Source organism: Enhydra lutris, unplaced genomic scaffold (assembly GCF_002288905.1).
Source record: "Enhydra lutris kenyoni isolate GAN:26980312 unplaced genomic scaffold, ASM228890v2 scaffoldscaffold6, whole genome shotgun sequence".
Classification (NCBI taxonomy): Eukaryota; Metazoa; Chordata; class Mammalia; order Carnivora; family Mustelidae; genus Enhydra; species Enhydra lutris.
The window spans coordinates 29,354,522-29,373,576 of NW_019154090.1; the positions used below are offsets into that span (position 1 = coordinate 29,354,522).

The 19,055-nt window shown below is 49.6% G+C and overlaps 1 protein-coding gene across 3 annotated transcripts in view; it reads right to left on the minus strand.

Moving 5' to 3' along the window:
• Positions 1-7,773: 7,773 nt before the first annotated feature.
• Positions 7,774-19,055, minus strand: part of LOC111141718 (chromosome unknown C20orf194 homolog) — a 133,706-nt gene continuing 122,424 nt past the window's right edge. For all 3 annotated transcript variants that reach the window (XM_022494500.1, XM_022494501.1, XM_022494502.1), the window contains 7 exons: positions 18,510-18,596; positions 14,635-14,741; positions 14,244-14,318; positions 12,365-12,570; positions 11,186-11,251; positions 9,977-10,070; positions 7,774-9,177 (listed from right to left, as the gene is read on the minus strand). In XM_022494500.1, coding sequence (XP_022350208.1) covers positions 9,065-9,177; positions 9,977-10,070; positions 11,186-11,251; positions 12,365-12,570; positions 14,244-14,318; positions 14,635-14,741; positions 18,510-18,596 — 748 coding nt within the window. In that variant the 3' untranslated portion in view covers positions 7,774-9,064. The remainder of the gene's footprint in view (positions 9,178-9,976; positions 10,071-11,185; positions 11,252-12,364; positions 12,571-14,243; positions 14,319-14,634; positions 14,742-18,509; positions 18,597-19,055) is intronic.

The window sequence follows — 19,055 nt, forward strand, 5'->3', positions numbered from 1 at the left end:
AAAGTGGCCCCGCCGTCCGGTTTTTCTTCCCAACCGGCCGGGGGGTGGGGGCGCCCGACTCGGGGACATGCATTCGCCCGCGCCTGGTCGTCTGCGTATGGAGAGAGAGAGAGCGCGCGCGTTTGTAAGGGAGGTGGTGCTGCGCGCAGGCTGCTGGCGTCCGCTGCGACGGGTCAGGCAAATCCAGCCTGTGCGATGATACCCTGGCCTGACCTTGGGTGTCTTCTCGGCAAACGATTCCACGGCCCTTGAGCCCCAGTGGACTCAGGAACTCTCCCCACCAGTGTTAACCCCCATCCCTCCACACTCTGTCTGATGGCCCGAGGACTAGCAGCGACTCCCCGCCCCCCCCCCACAACCTCCCGCTGGAAAGGAGTCCTCGGCCACTGCCCCCTAGGCTTGGAAGCGGGCCAGCGGGCTGGCAAGCAGAGGGTGAGCCCACCTCCGCGTAGAGGTTGTCCTGCAGCCCCCAAGGGCTCCTGGTGCGTTGAGGAAGCGCTATGCACAGAGCGAGTGAGCCCAGCTACCGGTGTCCCCTGCCCGCAAAATAGCGCATTGAGAGGGAAGCGAGGGGGCGTCCTTCTGCAGATGAATGGCCCGGGAGTCTGGAGGGCTCTGAGCACGCGGCTCCTTACTACCAGAGGGGATGCCGCAGAAGATATCTGCCGGGTTCTGCTCCCCTAGTTGCCCTGGAGGGAGCTGAGGAACCCCACAGTCCTCCCCCGACCCCCCAACATGAGAAGGTGTTTCCTTTGGTTCTCCCACCCACCACCTGCCTTCTGTGGATCAGGGCAAATAGAGGGGCCCCAGGTGTCTCTGCCTGTGCGCCATTGGGTCCATACACGGGCAGGCAGGGATCCAGACGTATGTGCATGCATTTTGTCTCATTCCCTTCCCTGGGCTCTCTTTACTGGGCTGTGGACATGAGCGCTGGGTTCCACAAGGCAGTTAATGGCTTTCCAAAGGAGTTTCAACTCAGTTTCCCCTGTAAGCCTTTTAGGTTTAGGGATTGTAGAATCTGGAGTGAGAAGTAACTCTATAGTATCTCACTCAAAAACACAGACTAGGGGACACCTGGCTGGTTTAGCAGGTGGAGCATGGGACTCATGATCTCGGGGTTGTAAGTTCCAGCCCCACATTGGGTGTAGAGATTACTAAAAATTGAAATCTTAAAAACAAAACAAAACAACAACAACAACAACAAAAAACTGAACTAAAAACACAAAAACAAGATCATTCCCTGGAACTCCCTACCTCCTCCAGTAACCATGCAGCTCCTCAGCTGTGCTTTACAGAGCACATTTCTACAGAGTTCTCTCTGCTCTGCTGTCTCCACGCCCTCTGCTTACTTCTCTTTAGCCCCCTCATATGTCTTTTATCCCCGCTCCTGCACGGAAACTGCCTCAGCTCTCTTGCCAGGCTCTCCCTCCTCCCCCAGCAGGGCCCAGCACCATCCTCCTCCTCCTCCTCCTCTGATCAAGCTCTCAGAGCTATCTGCATGGGAGAGCTTCCCCTGGACCAGCCACAGCCAATGGTCAGATTTCATGACTCCTGTCACTGAGCTCCTGACTTCAACACGTCACAACCCCTCCCCACCAGCCTGGAAGGCTAATAGGCAATTTTCAGCAAATCCAGGCAAAACAGAGCTTCCAAGTCTGCCATTCCCCCCTCCCCCAACCACTGCTCTGGACCTGGGAGTAGCCCCAGTGCATCCACATCGGATCCATGAGCAAATTTTGTTGGGTTTACCTTCAGAACAGAGCACAGTTCTGCCCCCTTTCCCCTCCAGCCTGGTCCACCATCTGACTTACCTTCTGACTTGCCCCCACCCCTATTCATTCTCCACCAACAAGGCTTTTCGTGGTGTTTGGAAAAATCAACAGATACAGCAAAGCAGTCTCCCTGCTGTGGGTGTCTGGAAGGTCTGCAGTCCTTACCACTGCTCACTTCATCCTTCGGCTCTCAGTGGGGGGCCTTCCCTGCTCCCACCACCATAAACAGTAGTTGCTGTTTCCTTCCCTCACCGACCCCGGTGGCCCTCACTGCAGCATAGCCTTCTTCATTCTCAGTTTGCTACCTGGGCCCCATCTCCCCGGCCAGACTGGGAGCTCCTGGAGAGCAAGGCTGTGTGTCTTTCCCCAGCACAGCCCCCAGTGTAGCAGGTGCTCGATAAACCTGTGATATGTGGAATGCACAACTGATGTCTCCACCTATGGTTCCCAGAGGCTTTCAAGCCAGCGAAGCCCTTGATCCTCCACTGCCACTCTGGTCTTCCAGCTGCACTTAATGGGGGATCCAGCCAGAGACCTGATTCCCTCGGCTCCCTTCCTCTCACCTCAACTCCTCAGGTGGGGCACCAAATCCTTTTATTTCTACTTCTGGTCGGCCCCATCCCTCTGCCTTCCCCTTGCTTGGACCCTTGGCAAGCATGGCTTCCCACACCTTGTAGCCCTCAGGCTTCCCTTGAGTCAGCTGGGGTTTTACAAGCCTCTTGGGGCTCCTGCTGCCTTGACCAGCCTTCCCAGCCCCTCAGCATCCTGGGAGGAGAGAAGCATCAGTGCTGCTGGTGGGCTGGGGGAGGGAACATGGCCTCCACTGACTCTCCTCTCCTTGGGGACATCTCCAAGCCCCATAGATGGGTTTTGGGGTGGGTAGAAGACTTTATGGTGCCCAACTGACACAGCATTAAGCCTTCTCCCAGTTGCTGTCTATCCATACTGAAAGATCCAGACTCCTAGGAGGGTAGGCAGGAGGGCAGGAAGCCCTACGGAGGGCCAACAAGGACCTGCTCCTCTTAGAAGAGCATCTCTCTGTGCCACCCCCTGCCCCCATCATCTCACAGTCACAGTCTAGAGGTTGAAATGGAGTCTTTTGAGTTAGAAAATTCCATGAAGTTTTGGCTATCAAATCATCTTTCCTCTTCCTGTTGTCCTTATTTTGCTATTATTTGTACATTCATCCGGGCATGAAACTTCTGAGTAAATATGTAAAGTTTCTTGAAAAATTTGAAGCCATGTGAGGAAAAAAAATTAAACTTCTCTATTGGTACGGTAAACACAGTAGTAGTAACTGTAGAATAAAATGGACATATATTCACATTTGATTAGAAGTTTTTAAGAACAGATTTATAGTCATTTATTAGTTTGACATAAAATGTATTGACCCTGATACAATTTTATTTTAAAAACCAAATTATTTTGGCTGGTCACTTGAGTAATGTAGAAACCTGGGAAAAACGGGAGTAATTTGTGGATAAATTTATTTTTCTCTAAATTTTTGGATAATGAAACAAAAATGTTTTTGGAATCCTTTCACAATGTTGGGTTTTTTTCCACTTTGGTTTTTTTCCACTTCTACCTGGAGGTCACCCCCTCGCTCGTGTCTAATTAGTCATTTTGACTTGTCAATTGTTCCTTCAAAATCACTCTCCAGTTAGTCCTCTTCTCATCCCCAGCAATGTGGAGCAGCAGTCCACCCCCACATTACAGTCTATAAGATCTTTCCTATTTAGGGGAGAAAAAAAAAAATCCTCAAAACAGGCTGCCATGGAACAATGGTGTCCCTGAGCATGCTGAGGCACTAGAGAGCCAAATAATGGTAGTCTTTTCTCAGTCTGCAGGGGGAAATGGTCCTACTGCATGGAATGTTTCGAATTAAAACATTTTCCCCCTTAGTTAAAAATCACTACCACCACAACAGAACAACGTCGTGTTTGTTATTACTTGTACTAGAAGAGACTTAGCAGAAAGCAAAACTAAAAAAATCGAGTATATATCTGATTTTAACAGAAAAGCTCAGAAACAGTTTGCCATGCTGGTCTAGGGGAGCAAGCCCCTTTTTGGTGGACTGAGATTCCCCAGTGGCCTGATTTTGGGGAGGCCCTTGGAAATGCACAGTGACCCTTGGCCAGGCCAGTCAGAATATTCCTGACCATTGTGACTGGGTCAGGGATGGCAATGTGCCCTCAGACTTTGGTGCTGCCTTTGGAGAAGGAGGCTGGGTCTCCCCTTTGGGGTGTTAGGGCTGCTGGTAGCACAAAGGAAGTTCAGTGCCAGGGGAGAGGGAGGTCCCCAAGTATGGAGAGAGGGCTCGGATGACATCTGAGTGCCTAGGTCCAGCGTGAGGCTGGCACCACCTTAGACTCTTTGTACAGCAACCAAGCCATTCCCTTTCTGTCATGCGCAGGCAGCGGGGCAGATTCTCCTGTTTCCTTTGGGCTTGACAACTGTTTCCTAGATTGTATGACAGAAATGAACACATGACTATTTCTCCATGCTCCTGAGAATGCTGTGATACTCAGCAGCTCTACCTGACCCCCTCCGCTCCGAGTCACTTCCCACCGATCGATAGCCAGGATCCCTCCATTCTGAGGCTCCAGCTCTGTCAAGCATGCCCTCAGCTTTCAGTAGTCCAGTGGCCCTACTGTGGGTTCCAGGTGGGAACAGGCCCCCTGCCCAGCCCCAGGCTTCCTGGCCTCGAAGTCCTCCTGGCTGTCAAAGATCATCCCCTCCAGGAGCCCTTCCACATATACTGTCTCTCCCATCTCCCCGACAACTGTGAGGTTAATCCCCACATCCTGGTGGTTTCCCAGGAATTCAAGGCACAGGAGCTCCCTCAAGGTTCAAATCTGGCCCTGCAGGACTAGGAGGCGGGAGACTCTGGAGAAAAGGGTTGTGAGGAAGGGGATGCTTCTGCCACCTCCTCCCCCAATTCTCTGGGCCCCTCAGATGCAGTTCTGCCTTGGTTTGTTCATGACTAATTGAGCACACAGAACCTCCAAACCGAAGACCACCTTCCCCACCATCTGAGGGAGGCTGCCTGTGGAGGCTGGGCCACAGCTGGCTGGGCCAGCTCTCCATCTTCCCAGCGGGCACTTCCCTTGTCCAGAGGCCCGTGCCTTGAGAGCGGGACAGAAAGCACTGTCTCCGTGGAAGCACGGCACCTTGGCAATCAGCTCTTGCCCCGCATTGCCAGTGGGCCCCAGCCAGGCTCCTGGCGATACGGGGAAAGGGGCGCTGGTGACCATTCTGCTATAGCTGCGGGCCTTTGTACAACCTCTCCCTGGGAGTGAGTGGCTCCTAGGCTCCCTGGGCAAGGTAGCACCAGAGGGGCGTCTTGGAGGGACGTTGAGCCAGGGTAGTGGCTCTGACCCCCCGGGCCCTTCATTTTCAGTTGTTCCCATTTGTAAAGTGGGCCCTGTCATGGAGCTTTGGCTGGCCCAACCAGCTTGTCAACCACCGTGGAGTCAGGGTGAGGGGCTGCGAATGGACCAGTGCCCCCCCATCCAGGATGAGCACAAGGGCAACAATGGATGCAGCTTCTCCCAGGGCCCCATGGGGGGCAGGCTGGCTTTTCTCTGGGGTCCCAGGGGGACCCCAGTGGCCACAGCGGGCTTCCTCGAACCCCTCTTCGGGTTCTGGGAGTCCCGAGAGCACCTATCCGCACGGAGGGTGGTCTCATGAACCTTACATTCTGTGGGCCCTCTGGGGTCTGGGGAGGGGAATGTGCACGCCCCAAGGGCCTCTTCCCAGCTGCCCAGCACAGCACTACCAACAGGAGGCCAAGGCCGAAGGAAGGGCCCAAGTCCCTGGGGGCGGGCCTTCCCAAGCCACATACATATTCTGCCCTCCCCAACACAGCTGAGTCCACAGGAACAGATAAATGCCCCAGGTCTTGCTTGTTCAGTGAGAGTTTATTGGTCCTTAGCATAACATCTCAGTTACCAAGGTAAATTCACATACACGACTGCAGGTAAAAACATGTAAAATAATATAAAAATAAATTGAAGGCTACTTTTATATATTTACTGAATTAAGTAGTGTAATAAATACTATAATAAGCAAAAAGCTTCAATCACACAATTCAGTTTCACTGAAGTTACAGTAGTGTTTGTAAATATGAGTTTTAAAATTTAAGTTACAAATATTAAAGCACTGAAAAACTAGTATAAAAGTGAATTTTGGCACGTAAGTGAGCTCTTCTGTCATTAGTATTTGACAACCTGGGACAAGGAAGCCTTTTCTCACCTACTTTTTGAGGTACAACTATCCAACTAGGTCAGCAACACGCTGCAATACTTAATAGTTTACAATCTTTGAGTTAACTTTTCCCTTTTGAGAAGCCCAAAGAGCAACCCAGAGCTTATTACTGTGCAAAAATTCTCCAAAATCCTAATAGAATTTAGGAGGGAACTTTTTCTTGCGACCCACAGGGCCCAGTGTCCTGGCCTCAGGTCAGAGAGCCCCCGGGGCTCGGATGGGGCTAACTGGACTCCGTGCCAGCAGCCCCCTCCTAGGGTGATCCCTTTTCTCCAATTTCTGCCTCCTCCTCCCAATTAAAAAAGAAAGAAAGAAAGAAAGAAAATCCCACATCAAAACGTAAAATAACCCATAACTTCAGCGACTTCAACATTATCACACTCACTCTGGGTGATATAAAACTGAAGCTGCTAACAGGAAAGTTGGCAAAAAGCACGTAAGCCCCTGGAGGACTTCTGCCTGTCCCTAAGGAACCTACTACACCTGATGTCTCTGCTGGGTCCCTGGTATCCACTCTGAAGGTCAAAATCTGCAACACAGTGTCATGGCCCTTCCTCTGGAGACAGCCTAAGACCCTGTCTCTCCACCTGGAGCTCCCAGAGGAATCCAGTGGATATTAAACTTCACAGTCAGAACCCAGAGGCGCCTGGCAGGTTCCAGAAGGGGCAGTGTGGAGGGGAGGAGCGTCCTCCCTGCCTCAGTCCTCAAAGAGCTCATACAGCTAGTGTGCCTCTTTACCGGGGGCACAGCAAATGCGCCCCAAGGAATGCCCTTTCGCCAATGTGCCCCATTCACACCCCCGAGCAGGCTGAGGAGCGTCAACGGAGGCCTCAGCCAGTTCTGCCTTTTTGGCTTTGGAACTTCTTAACGTTTTGACTTTTTTCAATCACAGTATCATATTCAAGTTGAGGTAATCACAGTTTCCCTCTAACAGTAGAGGAATTGGGACAGTGGGGCAAGTTGGTGAGAGAGCATTTCTGTGGACCACGGTCAGAAACCAAGACCACCACGTAGTACAGCCCCACGCAGTGGGAAGACCCGCTTTTATACACGGGCTCTGAACCCTCTTTAAAAACTCTTTTGTGCAGCAGCCAGGAAATGGCTCAAGCTTCTCAATCTAGAGCTTTCATTTAAAAGTTCACAGCAACCCACCTGGAGTAAATGACCTATGGTTCCCCCCACCCACCCACCCACCCCACTTCTCCCTTTTCTAAGGCTGCTCAAGTTTGAGTTTTTAAAAAGAGCTCAGTAGAGCTAAAAGAAGCTACAGTAACTCATTGCTTATTTCATCAATTGCACTTAAGATCTATGTTATTGATTCTGAAGCAGAGGCAGGCCCATTGTGGACCCCAGCCTCTGGCCAAACAGAAGTGAGGTGCTCCCAAACGTGGGCTCCACACCTGGGCCCTTGTCACCACCAGCTTTGGGAGCTGGGACTGGAGCACATGGGCCTTTTCAGAAGGCTTTCTTCATGCAAGATTTCTTATTTAGTGGTATTTAGAGTTTTGTTCATTTGGCTTCAAATGCAGATTATTTTTTTCTAATACAAGTACATTTTACTGACAAGCCCTTAACACCTGCTTTGCTACTTGCATGGAGGCCTCTGAGTGACCAGGCACACAGACCACATGTGCTCCATCCTTTCTCAGTCTCTCCTCTGTGCCAGGGGCTGTTCTCAAAAACCCCTCTACATTACTGGAAACTTTGCTGGTTTTGTCTATGTGCTTCTTCCTAAGGCATGCAAAAAAAAAAAAAAAAAAAGTGAAATTCAGAAAGCATTTACAGTCTAGGCAGCTGAGGCGCTGAAGTCCTAACAGACATCATCCAAATATCAGCGCCTGTGACCTCCCCCTCCCCCATAATTCTAATTCTAGAAGTCAGGTATGGGATGCATTTGTAATTCTCCTCTGGTTTACAGTCCAGCTGAAAACGAAGACCCTGGAAGGAATTCTAAATTGGATATTGGAATTCTTTGAAATTCCCAGTTAACAGGAGCCAAACAAGTCCAGGGCCAGCAACAATGCTCGGGGACGTAAGTTTCCTGAAGTTTGTGGCTGCAAACCAAGGCTTCCCTGGCAAGGCTCAAGGGAGGGCTGGGAGCTGGAGAATGAGCCCCATTCTGGGATGCCCCACAAGTGATGAGAGCCCTGGGCCCAAGACTAAGCGGTTGCAGGTGTTCCCCTCAAAAGCAAGGGAAGGCATCACAGGGAGGCTGAAGCAGGTTTGCGCTTGCCCCAGAATAAGGCAAACCACAGTGAGGCCACAAGGGGAGCTCAAAATCAACCTCCAGGGAGACCGCTTGTATCAATTCAAAAGCCACATGCTTCTGGAAAGCAACATGCCTTTCCCTTCAGTTTAGCCTATAAGGGACATCCCCTCATCTTAGCCCAAGCTGCTAGCCCTGTGGGTGGGGCTGGCGCAGGGCTTGGGTTGCGCCCCCCCAGGATTGGGCCCAAAGCCAGCAGGGCCTGCTCCTTCAATGCAAGGGGACTAAGTGGGAAGACAGGCACTCTCCACTGGGGACAGGGCTCTCCTAGGGCAGTGTCTGAGGCCAGTGCCTGTGGTGGCTTGGTCCCCCGGGGCATGGCCACTGTTGAGGCAGCCAGGGTTCCTTATGCATCCCAACAGCTCCCCCGTGTAACAAACGCTTCTTCCCACCATCACAGTGCCTCAGCAGCCCGAAGGAGATACTGTTACCAGAGACCCAGAGGCTCCGGGCCAGAGACCAGAGACCAGAGACCGGAGACCGGAGGCTCCGGCTGCCAGCCACACAAACAGGGCAGTCCCTATCTGCTCATTGTTCATGAGGACCCCCCACCCCCACCCCCATCAGTGGTGCAGGTGATGCTCTTCAGCGCTGTATAGAGAATAAAGACAACATGCACTCAAGCCAGTACACAAAGGCCAAGAATAACAAAGACAGCCCCTTTAGGGAGGGGCCTGGGAGAGCTGAGGTTCCGTTATTCCATTTCTAAACGTCCCCCTCCAGGGTGGACGTTTTCTAGGACATATGGCCCAGCCTTCCCCTAGGGCTTCTGTTCAAAGAGATCATGATACTCCTGCTGGTCCAGCTCTTGGTTATACTTCTCAATTTCCCGGTTGGCTTCTTCCACGTAGTCATTCATGAACTGGTCCATGACTGGCATATCGTTAAGGAAGAGAGCCCTGAGCTGGGGGTACAAGGGAGCCTGCCCAGGCCCAGAGGGATCTGTGGGCAGCTGAGGTGGGGGACACCGAAGGACTGAATGCCCAGCCCACACGAAGCCAACCTGCCGGGCTCTTTCTTACATACTGGCCGCACCCCAACTACAGAGAAGAGGCCAGGGTTGGCACAGGTTCCTTCATGAGGTCCTAGAGCTGAGCCCTCCAGTTTTCAAGAGCATAGACTTCTGTCCACCTTCCCCCAGATTAACTACTGCGATCACGTATAGTCTCCAACTTGTAGATTATGATCCCGATGACCAGAGAACGTAGGATGTTACTGCAGCTACACTGAAACTACAACCCACAGGGGCGCCTGGGTGGCCCAGTCGATTAAGCAGCTGCCTTCGGCTTGGGTCATGGTCTGAGGGTCCTGGGACAGATCCCTACATGGTGCTCCCTGCTCAGCAGGGAGTCTGCTTCTCCCTTTGTCCCTCACCCCGCTCTCGTGCTCTCTCTCATTCTTTCTCTCTCTCAAATAAATAAAATCTTAAAAAAAAAAAAGTAAAGAAAAAGAAACTACAACCCACAGGTGCTTCAGTGATCACTGAATGAAGGCGAAATTAACCTTAATGATGTTCGACGGCCCAAATGAAAAGTCTGCCTCTGTGGCTTGCTGCGCGCTCCTAGAACCCAGTCTGCTCTAGGGCGTGGGCTGCAGTGGCTCTAGCAGGCACCCTCTTTACGTTCAGGCTTCCACACACACCCAACCTGGCCACCACAAATTCTAAGGATACGTGGATGAAAATCAGTCTTGTCACCAAAGAAGTTGACAAACTGGGTGCCATTGTAAAAGTAGCCTGCGGGCAGGGGGTCCAGATGGCGCTTCACCTGCAAGAAAAAAGTCCTGTTAAAATTATCTAACCACTTCCTATCATTTACTCATTCATGAAAAACAAATAAACAAGCCTATGCCTTAGCAAGACAGCACACTCTGCCCCATGGAAGGCTAGATACGTGAGGGAATATTCTCCCCGCAGCAGTTCTCAAGTAGTGACTGATGGAGGTTCTCAAGCTCTCATCTCAGGGAGGAACTCTGGGAGCTTCTCTGGGATTAAGCTCCACTCGTCTTCAGTGGTACTGGTTTGATAACACACCCTTTGTTAGCTGTCTCCCTTCTTTCTCTCCCTTACTCTCTCAATTCTCTGTTAGTGTCTCCTAGAATCACTTCCAAAATAAGTGATCTGCACTCAAATCCATGTTCAAGGTCTGCTTCTGAGGGAACACATACTACCATGTCTGCCTTCTGAGGTACCCACAGTCTCCTCCCCAGGAGCACCGAGGGTTGCCCAGGACAGGAGCTGGATATGAAGGGACCTCCTCAAGTCCAAAGCAGGGGCTCCTGGGTCCCAGAGCCTCTCCTACCTGCTCATTACTGGGAGAAGTGGCACAGTCTGTGCTGGGGTCTGGACTCTGTGTCCCTTGTAGCCTTTGCCCCCAAGGCCCTCAGGAAAAGGTGCCAGTGGGGGCTGGGACTGGGGAAGAGGCTAGGAGTCAGCCTGAAGGCTGAGAGGCTCAGCAGAGAGCCTCTCATGCTGGTCCTAGGAGTCTACCACCTGCTTATCAGCAGTTTCTGGATCTAGACAGTTTTTCCTGGGCTCTGTTGCTTTATCTGTGGTTTATCTAGCATGGAAGGGTGGGAGGAGAAAGGACTTCTGTGGCTGCTTCAACAGTGTGTCAAAACAGGGCTCCATGTCACCCCTTCCTCCCACAGGCACTGCTTCTCCTCTATCTCATGCCCAGGTCATACCAGAGGTCATTCTACCCTCCTCCTCTCTTAGGCTACAAGGCTGGATGGTCTGAGGTTCCTCCCTACCAGCTTCCCTTTGTGGCTTAAGAGAAGGAAGATCTCCAGCCTGGCCTACAAATAGCCCCCTCACTCGGGGACTCCTAAAGGATGGAGCTATGCCAGCCCAGGATAGCCTTGGGGCTCTTAGGGGACTCACGTGGATGTTCCTGATCTCCTGCTGGGTCAGCATTCCCCTGGTCTTCAGGGCTTTCCTCTGAGGCTTCTGTGCAGAGATAGAGGAAGGGAGGGGTCAGGTCCCGACAGAGCTGAGGGAGTACCTGGGCGGGGAGGGCTCAGGGTTCTGGGGGTGACATGACCAAGATCCCAGCAGCAGGGAAAGCAAGCACAGGCAGCGCTGTGGTCTGAACACACATCCTGTCTGCCCCTCAGGGAGACCACTGACCACCACTTTACCCTATGTGCCAGGGGAAACAAGCAGCAGAGGGAACACCAGCACTTCTGCAACAGCATGTTCCTGTATCTGCAGAGCCTCGACTCTAAGCCCCACCAGGGCCACATATGCAGACAAAGGGACAACATGAGGTCCCCTAGTCAACCATTTAGGGGTTTATCCAGTTTATCTGGGAAAGATACAGCCTACACACAGCCAGCCCTCAGTATAAAAGACAGGTTCCAACAAAGGACCCAGGGTCCAGCCAACTCTATTTCCAGAGTTCTAAGTCAAGCTAAACCCGTGAGGCTGTGCTAAGAGGCCTAGCACCCACAGCTTGCGTCATATGAGAGGATTTTACTCCAGTCTGGGTTTTACTTTTCTTTGCAGTATTGGGCTAAAGATGCTTATATGCCTCTATTGGCCAGCATCGTCTTCCCTTGCGCCTGTTTCCAGCGCCCGGGCTCACTGGTATCAGTGCTTAAAGTCTTGGTTTAAAATAGCTGTAAGCGTATCTTTGTTATTTCTCTTTTCTAGAGAGAGAACCCAAGTACAGAAGGATCCTGGGTTCAGAACATAGGACAGCCCCTGAATTAGGTTCAGCTAAGAAAAGACATTTTGAGTTTAGACTGCCAGGCTGACCCAGGATCCACGTGGATCCACCAGGTTTCAACCAGGTCCCAGTTAAGCCACCTAGTAACTGCAATTTGCCTTGGCGAAGAATTAGAAATGGCTGTAAGCCCAGATCTGCCTCGAGGTTACCCTCAAGGTTCCTCCCTTGAGGAGGTTCCTCCCACTTGCAGAGCATCCCTGAAAGTGCCAGCTGAGCCTGTGAAGCGTAGACCAGGAGGGGGGTCCTGGAGGGGTCTCTACCCACAGGCCAGGAGCAGCTCTGAGCTGTGCTGGTCACATCTGTGCCAGAGGTGTCTGGGCTTTGGAAACCACCTGCTTAGCTGACTGCCGCAGCCAGTCCTTGACACTTTCTTCCTTCAGGGAGCAGCCGATGAACACGAGGTAACACTCCTGCTGCCCGTTGCTGTCTTGAGGTGTGCTTCGGGAATCAGGTGGTGGCGAGGGTCCTTCCAAAACCGGGACAATGCTCAAAGAATTGGCCAGAGTGTTGTGGCAGACCTCCATGGCCTTCTCAGAGTCTGTAGGGAGAACACACGTAGTCCCTGAGCCCCCGCTACACTAAGCCTGTAACGTGCAGATAGTTGGGGACAGATTCCTATGACATGTGTAGGAGGGAGAACTGCCATAATTCATGGCAAGTTAAAAAGGATGAACTAAGAGAGGGAGGAGCAATGTAAGTTTCTGGCTTGGCTGATTTGGTAATCAGGTGGACATCACTAACCCAGAAGGGGACTATAAGAGGAGAGCCCCTTCGGTCTCAGCAGAAGCCTGAGAGGCCAAGGGAAAAGGGAGTGTCAACATACAAGTGGTACAGGAGGGTCACATAATAGGAACAGGAAAGCTAGGACTGGTTTTTTTTTTTTTTTAGGTACCCCTAAAAAGCAGGATGGGAAAGGGATCCAAAACAAAGAGAGGTTAACTGAGTAAGGTTAACTGAGAAGGTCTAAAAAAAAACAAAAAGTGAGAGGGAAGGGGGTGGCATTATGACCTTTGAAGCAAGGAGGAGGATGTCTGTTGGAGCCTGAGGGAAGAAGGCTTGAGTAAGGGGCCGAAGTTTCAGATTCAGTAACATAAATAAAGCCAAAGACATGGGTTAAGGACCTTGAGAGATCTTTACACAGATGACATGGTCCCATGCTTACAACTCTCAGTGGCTCCCTATGGCAGACACTGATGGTTGCCTGTCCACCACCTGCTCTTTCTCTAGTACCAGTTCCCCAGAAAGCATGGCAGCTCAATCCTGGGCAATGAGAGAAGTCTGCTGAGGAAGAGGCAGGGGGTGCCTCAGTAAAAGGCGTCTGTATTGAAAAAGCCACCCACAAGAAAAGCCTCTCTATCAGCTGGATGTTGTGTTTGGAGGTGACACCCAGATCTGTAGCACTACCTGGCAATGAGGGCTGGGAACCCGAAGACAAGCTGACATACCAAGAATGGAAGAACACACATTACCTCTGTCCTCAGTGGCGCTGCTATGCTGCCTGACCTCCTGACTTCTTATGATGTAGCTAACACCAGCTAGTTGAGTTGGTGTTTTCTGTTACAAAAGCTAAAAATGCCGTAACAGACATATTCCCACTAAGGCCTCAGCCACAGCGAACCCTTTCTGCTTCCTCCAATATGCCTTGTTTGCCTTGGTTCCAAAGCATGTGCAGTGCCTTTTCCCTTGAATATTCTCCCCTTCCTCAATGTTGAGTTGACTAATTCCTTGTTTTGAGGCCTTCCTTGACCTCCAGCCCAGGATGAACAGACTTCAAGTCACGAGGGTTCCAGAGGTCTAAAGCTAATAAATAGGGAGAAGGCAAGTAGAAGGCTTGAAGACTTTGGCAGAAATGGATCTGGAGCTGGAGAGCTCATCACTGGGGGAGCTCCTGGTGACAGGTCTAGGAGGCCATGGATGGCTTGAAAGGGGTAGATTGAGAGTCTCTGGAATAAGAAGTCAAGGAGCTGTGCAGAGAGGCCCTGGGCAGGCCATCCAGGGGTAAGATAGGACACATCCTGCACTGTGGAGCAGGACCTGCAGAAAGGTGGGGGGACTAGAAGAGCCACTGGTGTTAAGCCCAGATGGGAGAGCTTTTGAGAGAGGCTGAGAGGTATCCGTGGTCTGCAGAGCACCAGTAGAAGCTATGAATCCACATCATGAGAATGTGAGCATTCCATAGTGCAGGACTCTTAAATCCAACTCCCCAGTTACCTGAAAACTTCACTTTGCCCAGGATGTGGTAGATGTTTCCAGAGAAGGGACTTGGCTTGATGGAAGATTGAATTGCTGGTGGAAGAAGAGGACAAGGCTGTCACCAACCTGGGGGCAGAGGCCAAGTTTGGGGCACACAGCTAGGAGGGTTAGGGAATGGGAAGGATCCCTACTCCATGGACCAGGGCTTATAGGTTGATCCTCCACCAGACCCTCCCAGTGGCTCTGCCACTGTTTCCAGGGGTAGGGCACTCCTGGACCCTCAAATCCCTCTGCCTGTTTTCAGATTCCAAGAGCAAGGAGGAAAAACAGCACACATGAACTAAAATGGTGCCGGGAAGCAGGGACAACTCTGACATACTCTTTTATCAGGGTCCCAACCAAGGTTTACCTTTACATTTGGCCACAAAGCGAGTCTTCTCCAAGGGACGACCAAACCATACGCAGATCTGAACCATTAGTGGAAAGACTGATCCAGAATCAAATTTACCTTCATACCTTAAAAAGTTTAAAAAGTTGTAAGTACAAGTAATTGGGGCTTTGAATATTATTATATACCACTCAGGGATGAATTACATATCATTCATCCTATAATATTTGAGTTCTTACTTATGTGACATTTTGCGTACACAACATTTATTTTAAATATGTGTATGTCTCTTTCACCTTGAGACTGGGAAGCATGGCTGCCCCATTAGAGCAGGGAGGTCTGTAGACTAGCAGTTCCGTGAAACCAAAGACCCCATCTATGTTTGAAGCCTACCAGTGTGCCACCTGAGATTGGGGGATCCTCCTGACACCCCTGGAGCTCTTCCTCAGGGCCTCAACTATACCCCACTTTTGAGGGTAGCTTAACAGACCGTACATTTGGATGTGCATGCTTTCCAAAAGGAACTAAAGAGCTGGAGCATCTCTGCTTTATTTTTTCAGTTTTGAACTCAGATATAGTGCCAAGCACAGGCTCATTAAGAAGATCCCATGTTGGGGTGCTTGGGGGGCTCAGTGGGTTAAGCCTCTGCCTTTGGCTCAGGTCATGATCCCAGGGTCCTGGGATCAAGCCCTGCATTGGGCTCTCTGCTCAGCAGGGAGCCTGCTTCCTCCTCTCTCTCTGCCTCCCTCTCTGCCTACTTGTGATCGCTGTCTGTCAAATAAATAAATAAGATCTTAAGAAAGAAAGAAAGAAAGTGGTCTGTGACTTAGGTGGGGAAAAAATTTAAAAAAAAAAAAGAAGAAGATCCCATGTTCAGGGGCACGGGGCTGGCTCAATTGGTGGAGCATGTGACTCTTGATCTTGGGGTTGTGAGCTCAAGCCCCACGTTGGGTGTAGAGATTGCTTAAAAAAAATTTTTTTTTAAAAAACACATGCCATATTCAGAGTATCTAAAAAATTAAAGTTTTTATTGTGGAAAATTTCAAACACATGTGAAGATAGTGCAATGAACCCCCATCACCCAGCTGCCAAAATTATGGAATTGTCATTCCTTCTTTTGAATTATTTCCTTGAGATCAAACCCCATGACAGAATCAATCCAGTAAAGGGTATAACCATCTCAGGGGTAATAGTTTACACCACTCCCAGCAGCAGAAGAGTGTTTCAGTTTCACAACAATTCCCCCAACAATGATTCTTACAGATATTTTTGGTTAAGTGTAATAGATGTCAAGCCAAACAACAGTGAGGCATCATTTTACATTTCTGAATATTACTAAAGTGGAATTCTGTTACCATGGCTGCCATTTATACTTGCTTTTAAGTGAACTGTGCCGGGGTGCCTGGGTGCCTCTGTCAGTTAAGTGTCCAACTCATGGTTTCAGCTCAGGTCATGATCTCAGGGTCATGGAATCAAGCCCTGCCCAGGCTCTGTGCTCAGCATGGAGTCTGCCTTAGATTCCCTCTCCCTCTCTCTGTCCCCCTCACTGTCACATACTCTAAAATAAATAAATAAAATCTTCAAAAAAAAAAAAAAAAGGTGAACTGTCCACATCTATATGGACTGGGTTACTTTTCTTCAATATCAGAATAAGCTTCTTAAATATTATATTAACCCTTTGCCACATATGATGCACACATTTTCTTCCAGTCTATTATATTTTATTAATTTCCTTTGCTTTAAAATAGCTCTACAGATTTGAATTTTATATCACATGTATTGTTGAAAGTATCTTACTCATTATGCTTTCTTTAAAGTAAGGTGCTGGTATAACATTTTTGCAGTACTGATAAATTCTTCCTGCCCTCTCCGAAGATATGGGAGACCACTGGCCTCTCTGGCTTCTTTGTTTAGAGCCTGAATCCTTAGGGAAATTGGGAGGGGCCAAGAAAAGAGTGAAGGTTTCCTGCTAGACTAGAAACAAGCCTTCTACCAGGGGAAATGGGGGTGGGGTAGAGGAGCACAGAGAGGGTTGTTGGAGGGGAATGACTGAGAATATGCAGAGCACAGAGCAAGCACATCTAGAGCTAAACCCTATTCACTCTGAGTGGGCCCTGACTCAGTGAGGAAGGGGGGAATTATATAGGGATGTGTAGGAGTCTGATGAAAATATCTGATTCCTAGGAAGGAACTCAGAAGGGAGAGGGGCCAAAGGGTGATTGTAAGGCCCCTCCAACTCCGATTCTCTACAAGAGCTGATCTTCCTGGTAAAGAGAAGGCTTCAGACTTTAGATTCACAGAGCCTTCTAATGAACACTTCATACCTGGCTCTCTCTAGGATCATTCTGCCTCCAGTATCTGTGCCCTGAGCTAAGTTCATGTGCACAATGACCAGAATGAGTCACCATGGACTACAGAATGGGTGCTTCCCTAGGCACTAGTTGGAGACAGCAGGAATCTCCGCACCAGGCCCAGAGGTGTGGCAGGAAAAGGGTCAGTAGCCCCAGTCACGGGAGAGGAAGGTTTCACCCAGAAGCTCCACCGTTTCTTTTTAGCTAAGATATAATTTTCTCGTTCAGGCATAAGGGATGATCCACTCACCTACGGTTTAAGCAAGTATGATCTAACTCAGAAGTTCCTTCTAGAATATGCCTAAAAATCTTCAGTTTCACATATTGGACTGGTTTGTTTTACCAGCATAGTACAAATCAGTTCTTTGCTGATATAAAATACTGGTGACATAAGGGGTGGTGTGGAGGACATAGAAAGGTGTCTGGGGGAATGAGTAAGGAAAACAAAGATAATCCAAATCAACGGGAGAATACTTCTGGCCAAGCTTTAGTAATTGTCTTCCCTTGAACCTCGGAAACAGTTACCCATTCTATACAGGAACACGCGCAGCACGGCAGCTGAGCATACGGGCTCCAGAGCCACACAAGCTGGGTTAGATATGTAGCTCTTTCACTTACCAGCTGTATGAATTTGAAACAACATTTAACTCCTTGCTGCCTCACTTACATTATCCTTAAAAAGAAGGGAAATAATGGAGTCTACCTTGCAGGCTTGGTTTGAGGATTAATGAGGTAACACAAAACAGGCAGAGCTCTTCAGGTAGTACTGTCCAACAGAAATTTCTGTAATGATGGAAATGTTCTGGATCTGCGCTGTCCAATGTGGTAGCTACTGGCCACAGGTAACTACTGAGCACTTGAAGTGTAGCTTGTATGACTGAGAGACCGATTTTACTTAATTTTTATTAATTTACATTTTATTAAATAGCCAAATACGGCTGGTGGCTACTGTCCTGGAGAGCTTAGAACAATGTGAAGCACACAGTGCGTGCTCAAGTGATGCTGGCACTAATATGACTACAGTGCCCTTGGCACTGTCTTTCCTCCTCCACTCCCTTTTGGAGGAGAGGTTCACATGCTGTGAGGCTGCCAGGAGAGAATAAACATCCCCTGGGCCACAACAGCAGGGAACCTACCTGTCAGGTGGGACCCCCCTAGAGGACTGACTGTATTCTCAGGAGCGACTATCATCTGGGAAGGCTGTAACTCCTTGGGTCCATGCCAGCCACCTCACCCTCACTAGAGGCTAGAAGAAACAAAGAACATGGTATGCTCGGTGCCCACAGGGCCACTCCCTAAGTCTCAACATCCAGCAAGGCTCCCAAGTTGGAGCCCAAGATGTATGGAGCACTGGGCTCCTAGCAAGACCAGCAGCTGCTGGGACATGGCAGGCCATCCAGCTGCCACTGTCATCCTTGTAGAACACCTGAAATTTCTTTTTTCTCCCTCCCTTCCTTCTTTCCTTTCTTTCTTCCTTTTTCTGTAAATGAATACATCATTGCATTTACAAAGAAATCTTAGCTACTTTTCAATGATGATACTTGCCAGCCAGGGTACATTAAATATCGAGACCGTAGCATCTGAGGACTTGAAAAACTATTTTCCGAGAGAATCAGCTCAATGTCTTCATTCCTTTGAAAGCATACAGAAAAACCCAGGTTAATTAGGATGATCAATCTTAACCTGCCCATTTTGCTTCCTACCCCCCACAGATGCACAAGCACATATGCATTTCTTTTTTTTGTTACTGCACACCTAAATCCTTTAGTATGCCTCCCTCTCCTAAGAACAAGGACATTCTCTTTTAGAACAACAATACCATTATTATACCCAAGGAACTTAATACTGTGGACCAGCAGAGCTGGTATCATCTAGAAGCTCATCAGAAACACAAAATCCCTGGCCCCACTCCACCTGCCGAATCAGAAGATCCCTAAGAGATCTACAGCACATTAGAGTTGGAGGAGTACTGATCTAATCCATTTTCAAGTTTTCCCTGTTTTGCCAGAGAGGGGACCCAGGATCCAATCAAGGACTGCTTACTAAATTTACAATCTTTATTTTCCTTTAATGTGGCATAATTCTTCCAAC